At 37.8% G+C, this 6,666-nt stretch overlaps 1 protein-coding gene across 1 annotated transcript; it reads left to right on the top strand.

The window, feature by feature from the left end:
* The first annotated feature begins 4,856 nt into the window (after window positions 1-4,856).
* On the top strand, window positions 4,857-5,786 carry LOC123826553 (olfactory receptor 2M4-like). Its single transcript, XM_045850521.1, is given in 3 exon segments — window positions 4,857-4,951; window positions 4,953-5,559; window positions 5,562-5,786. Coding segments are annotated over 3 exon segments (927 nt in total).
* Window positions 5,787-6,666: the final 880 nt, after the last annotated feature.

Raw genomic sequence — 6,666 nt, 5'->3', positions numbered from 1 at the left:
AACATCATCAAAATGTCCATATTGTCCAAAGCAATTTACACATTCAATGCAATACCTATTAAAGTACCAATGGCATATTTTACAGATGTAGAACAAGCACATCAAAAATGTATATGGAACCATAAACAACCCCGAATAGCTGTTGCAATTTTGAGAAAGAAGTGCAAAGTAGGAGGAATCACAATACCTGATACTAAACTGTATTACAATGCCACTTTAATCTAAACAGCCTGGTACTGGCATAAAAACAGGCACATGGACCAATGGAATAGAACAGAGAACCCAGAAATAAACCCAAGTCTCTATGGTCAATTAATATTTGACAAAGCAGACAGCAACATAAGATGGGGTAACAATAGCCTCTTCAACAAATGGTGTTGGGAGAACTGGACAGCTACGTGCAAAAATATGAAACTCAAGCACCAACTTACACCATACACAAAAATAAATTCAAGGTGGATAAAGGATTTAAATATAAGCCATGACACTATTAAAGTCCTAGAGGAGAACATAGGCAGGAAAATATCAAATATTTCACACAGCAACATTTTTATTGATATATCCCCTAGAGCAAGGGACATAAAGGAAAGAATAAACAAATGGGATCTCATCAAAATAAAAACTTCTGCACTGCTAAAGAAAACGGTATTAAGATAAAAAGAACCAACTGTAGTGGAAAACATATTTGCCAATGACACCTCAGACAAGGGTTTGATCTCCAATATAAATAAAGAACTCACATGACTTCACTTAAGAAGACAAGCAACCCAATTAAAAAATGGGCAAAGGACTTGAACAGACACTTCTCCAAGGAGGACATACAGAGGATCCAGAGACACATGAAAAAATGCTCAATATCGTTAGCTATCAGAGATGCAAATTAAAACCACAATGACATACCACTTAACACAGGTCAGAATGGCCATCATAAGCAAAGCAACAAACAACAAGTATTGGAGAGGTTGTGGAGAAAAGGGAACCCTAGTGCACTGTTGGTGGGATTGCAGACTGGTACGACCACTATGGAAAACAGTATGGAAATTCCTCAGAAAACTAAAAATGGATCTGCCTTTTGACCCAGCAATTCCACTGCTGGGATTATATCCTAAGAACCTTGAAACACCAATCCAGAAGAACCTATGCACCCCAATATTCATAGCAGCACAATTTACAATAGCCAAGTGCTAAAAGCACTCTAAGTGCCCATCAGTAAATGAATGGATCAAAAACTATGGTACATTTACACAATAGAATTCTATGCAGCAGAAAGAAAGAAGGAGCTCCTACCCTTTGCAACAGCATGGATGGAGCTGGAAGGCATTATGCTAAGCAAAATAAGCCAAGAGGCGAATGACAAATACCATATGATCTCACCTTTAACAGGAACCTAAACAACAAAACAAAGAAAGAAGCAAAATATAGGCAAAGACACTGAAACAGAGAACAGGCTGACAGTGACCAGAAGGGAGAGGGAAGGGAATTTCAGGGGAGAATGGGAAGCGTTTATAGGAACAACTATAAAGGACAAATGGACAAAACTAGGGTGTGGGGTGGAAATGAGAGGCAGGTGGGAGGAGTGGGTGGGAGGGCTGGGATGGGAGTAAAGGACAGAAAACTGTACTTGGACAATGATTAAAATTTTTTAAAAGATGTATATCATCAGTAGTTATTGGAAAATGCCAATTGAAACCACAATGAAATACCACTTTATACCCACTAGAATGGTCACAATGTACAAGAAAAATTAAAAAAAAAACACAAGAAAAATGTAGGATAATGTAGAGAATTTGGAACCCTACTATATTAACATAGAAATTCAAGCTTTGTTAGCTACTTTGGAAAGCAGTTTGGCACTTCTGCAAAAAGTTAAACTTAAAGTTTCCATATTATTAAGCAGTTCTACTCCTAGGTATGTACCCAAAATATTGAAAAGCATATGTTTATAAAAATTTTGTATAGCCTGGCTAGGTGGCTCAGCTGGTTGGAGTGTCATCCCAAACACCAAAAACTTATGGGTTCAATTCCCAGTCAGGGAATGTAACTAGGTTGAGGTTCAATCCCTAGTCAGGGCACATATGGAAGGCAATCAATTGATGTTTCTTTTTTTAATTGTTCAAGTACAGTTTCCTCCATTTGCCTCCCACCACTCTCCCCCACCCCACCCAAGCCGAAGTCTCACCCTCAATCCTTGCCCCCTTTGTCTTTGTCCATGGGTCCTTTATACATATTCATTGATGACCCCTCCCCTTCTCTCCTATGTTATGCCTCTCCCCTTTCCCCTCTGGTTATTGTCAGTTTGTTCTTTATTTCAATGTCTCTGGGTATATTTTACTAGCTTGTTTGTTTTGTTGATTAGGTTCCACTTATAGATGAGATCATATGGTATTTGTCTTTCATCACCTGGCTTATTTCGCTTAGAATAATGCTCTCCAGTTCCATTTATGCTTTCTTGAAGAGTAGAACCTCCTCCTTTCTTTCTGCTGTGTAGTATTTCACTGTGTAAGTGTACCGCAGTTTTTGATCCACTCATTTACTCATGGGCTCTCAGGTAGCTTCTAGCACTTGGCTATTGTAAATTGTGCTTCTATGAACATTGGGGTGCATAGATTCTTTCGAATTTGTGTTTCAGGATTCTTAGAGTATGTTCCCAGCAGTGGAATTGACAGGTCAAATGGTATTTCCATTTTTAGTTTTCTGAGGAAATTCCATACTGTTTTCCACAGTGGCTGCACCGGTCTGTATTCCCACAAAGAGTGCAGTAGGGTTCCCTTTTCTCCACAACCTCAGAGGCACTTGTTTGTTGAGTTGCTTAATAGGGCCATTCTGACAGGTGTGAAGTGGTATCTCATTGTGTTTTTTTCCATTTAAAAAAATGTTATTGTTGTTCAAGTACAGTTTTTACAGACATTGAAATTAAGAACAAATGGACAATAACCAGAAGGGAGATGGGGGGAATAATATGGGGGGGGAAAGGTGAAGGTTTTCCAGGAACAACTGTAAAGGACATATGGACAAAACCAAGATGGGGAGGAAGCAGGGGAGGGAGGTGGAGATGGCTGGGGTTGGGGGGAGAGAAGAGGGAAAAGGCAGAAAACTGTACTTGAACAAAAATAAAATTTATGGTGTTGCAAGTTATATTTAAAACTTTTATCCATCTTGAGTTTATTTTTGTGTATGGTGTAGGTTGGTGGCTGAGTTTCATTTTTTTGCATGTAGTTGTCCAGATGTCCCAACACCATTTGTTGAAGAGACTGTTTTTCTGCCCCCCTTGTCAAATATTCATTGACCATGGAGATATGGGTTTATTGCTGGGCTCTCTATTCTGTTCCATTGATCTATGTGTCTGGTTTTGTTTTTTTTTTTTTTGGCCGGTACCAGACTGTCTTGATTATCGTGGCCTTTTAATATAGTTTTATATCATCTATTTTGACCCCTCCAACTTTGTTCTTCTTTCTCAAAATTGCTGTGGCTATTCGGGGTCATTTATGGTTCCATATAAATGTTTGAAATGCTTGTTCTATGTCTGTGAGATATTATTGGTATTTTAAAAGTCATTGCATTGAATCTATAAATTGCTTTGGACAGTATGGGCATTTTGATGATGTTAAATCTTCCAATCCATGAATACAGTATATACTTCTATTTATTAGTGTTTTCCTTAAATTTTTTTCTTCAGTCTTGTGTAGTTTTCTGAGTACAGATCTTTTACTTCCTTGGTTAGGTTTATTCTTAGGCACTTTATTTTTCTTCTTATTACAGCAAATAGGATTTTTTTCCTGGCCCCTGTTTCTGATATTTCTTGGTTGGTTTACAAAAATTGCCTTATATTGTTTAATATTAACTTTGTATCTCACTGTTTTGCCAAATTCACTTATTAGGTCTAGTAATTTTTTGGTGGAGTCTATATGGTTTTCTATGTACACTATCATGCCATCTGCTAAAAATGACATTTACTTCCTCCTTTCCAATTTGGATGCCTTTTATTTCTTTTTCTTGTCTGTTCACTATGATTAGGACTTCCAATATTATGTTGAATGGAAGTGGGGGGAGCAGACATCCTTGTCTTGTTCCTGATCTTAGTGGGAAAGCTTTTAGTTTTTTTCCCAATTAGTATGATGTTGGCTGTGGTTTCTCATATATGGCCTTTATTATGTTGACTTATGCTACCTCTACTCCCACTTTGCTGAATGTTTTTATCATAAATCTGTGCTATACCTTATCAAATGCTCTTTCTGCATCTATTGATATGACCTGTGATTTTTCTCTTTCTTTTTGTTTATGTCAATTGATGTTTCTCTCTCACATCATTGTTCCTCTCTGTCTTTCTTTCTCTCTCTCCCCATTCCTCTCTTTCTAAAATCAAAAAGACATATCCAGGACTCCTGGCCAAGATGGAGGTGTAGGTAGACACACTGTGCCTCCTCACACAAGCAAAATAAGAACAACAACAATTTAGAAGCAAAAAACAACCAGTACTGACAGAAAATTGAACTGTATGGAAGTCTGACAACCAAGGAGTTAAAGTAGACACATTCATCCAGAGGGGCAGAGTCATATTTTTCTTTCTCTAACTGGCTTATTTCACTTAGCGTAATGTTTTCTTTTCTGTAAAATAAACAAAGTATTTATTGAAGTTGTCTGTGAAGTATAGATGAGGAAACAACTGGAAAGCACTGGACCAAATCACATAATTTATTGTGAATAGAATTGAGATACTAAAGGTTGGTGAGACGGTCTTATGCATCCAAAACACTACTCACTTGATATCACTGCATTGACATTATATTTATTTGAAAACAATCAGTAAATAAGATTGTGTCTCTCCTGGAATGCCATGATAAAGCAAGTTATTCAGGATGGTTCGAGAAAACCTGACTTTCAACTTCATCCTGCTAGGGATCTTTGATCACAGCCCCACCAACATCTTCCTCTTCTCTCTGGTTTTGAGCATCAGTGGCCTTCATGGGAAACACTATCATGATTCTCCTCATCTACGTAGACACCCAGCTCCACACCCTCATGTACTTCCTTCTTAGTCAACTGTCCTTCATGGACCTCATACTCACCTGCATCACTGTACCCAAAATGGCCTTCAACGTCTTGTCTGGCAGCAAATCCATTTCTCTGGCCAGTTGTAGAGCCCAGATATTCTTCTATGTTTCTCTGGTTGGAGCTGAATGTTTCCTGTTGGCTATAATGGCCTATGATTGCTATGTGGCTATATGCCACTTTCTTTGATATTCCATCCTTAAGAATCAGAAACTCTGTGTCCTCCTGACTGTTGTTTCCTGGATCTTGGGTTGTCTTCGTGGCATCATTGTGTTTGCAGTAGCCCTGTCCTTTTCTTACTGCAGGTCTGTGGAAGTTCATCACTTTTTCTGTGATGTTGCTGCCCTTTTACCTTTATCTTGCATAGACACTTTTGCATTTGAAAAACTGCTTTTCATCTGCTGTGTGGTGATGCTAATTTTCCCATCCTCAGTTAACATTTTCTCCTACTCCAGAGTCCTGCAGTCTATCCTTCACATGAGCTCTGTGGAAACTTGCAGCAAAGCCTTTATTTTACCACCTGCTCCTCCCACCTGTCCATTGTTGGACTCTACTATGGTGCTTCCATGTTCATGTACATGAGACCAGCCTCTAACTGTACTCCAGACCAGGACAAGATGGTGTCAGCTTTCTATACCATTTTAACTCCCATGCTAGACCCTTTTATCTACAGTCTCCACAACAAAGAGGCATCCAGAGGACTTCAAATATTATTGAGGAAAGAAAAATTAACGTAGCTTCAAAAACTGTAGCATCCACTCTTGTCAACATTCCTTCATAGAATCTGGAAACCCTTGTCAACTTTTTACAAATTTAAAATCTCTTTACTTAGTATAAAATTATACAGGCACTATGGGTAAAGTGGGCTGCATTTGAACATTAGCATAGGTTGCTTCACTCTGTAAATTTCAATTGTGTAACTGGTTGTTAGCCATGATTACTTGACTTTAGGATGCTTGTCTTTCAACCCAGGTATAAGTCTACTGATCTTTTCTTTATCCAACAAAATGGTTTGCAATAGAGCCATTGCTATCAGTGAGCCTCCTCTTTGTTTAAGTCAGTATTTGTCTTCAGTTTTACCTTTCCTTGAACCTGTGTATTGACCCTTTTATTCCTGACTCTTCTCTACTTAATTCCCATGCATTCAGAAGCAGGAAATTAGTGTTGGCGGTTCCTTAAATAAAGTCTTATTTCTCTCTAAAGACAGGAGGGGGTCAGGGGCAGTGTGGAGGTGGGCAAATGGGAGGAAAAAGTTTTAAAAATTTCTACATATTTTTACCTTTCAGATTTAAGTGCATATTTTACCTAACAAAGGATCTAGTTAGGCTACACAACCTTCATCTTTGACATGAATATTTTATCTCCTACTAATCTTTGTATTAACAACTAGAGTCAATTTGAAGGTATTAGAATACTATCATTTTCTGAATATAATAATCATGATTTCGTAATACAACTCTGAAGAATTGATATGCTACAAAAATTGGGGAAAAAGTTTTCTTGATGAGAATTCATGATCTGTAAATATCTCACAACAATTGCTTTAATACTCCATAGAGTACCCACACTTTAACATAACCATTGTTATTAACTTATTGTAGTTTGTATAAGTTGATC

This window comes from Phyllostomus hastatus, unplaced genomic scaffold (assembly GCF_019186645.2).
Source record: "Phyllostomus hastatus isolate PE091 unplaced genomic scaffold, TTU_PhHast_1.1 phas_contig_81, whole genome shotgun sequence".
NCBI lineage: Eukaryota > Metazoa > Chordata > Mammalia > Chiroptera > Phyllostomidae > Phyllostomus > Phyllostomus hastatus.
The sequence above is the reverse complement of the archived record's forward strand: the minus strand, read 5'-3'. Positions and strand labels throughout refer to the sequence as shown.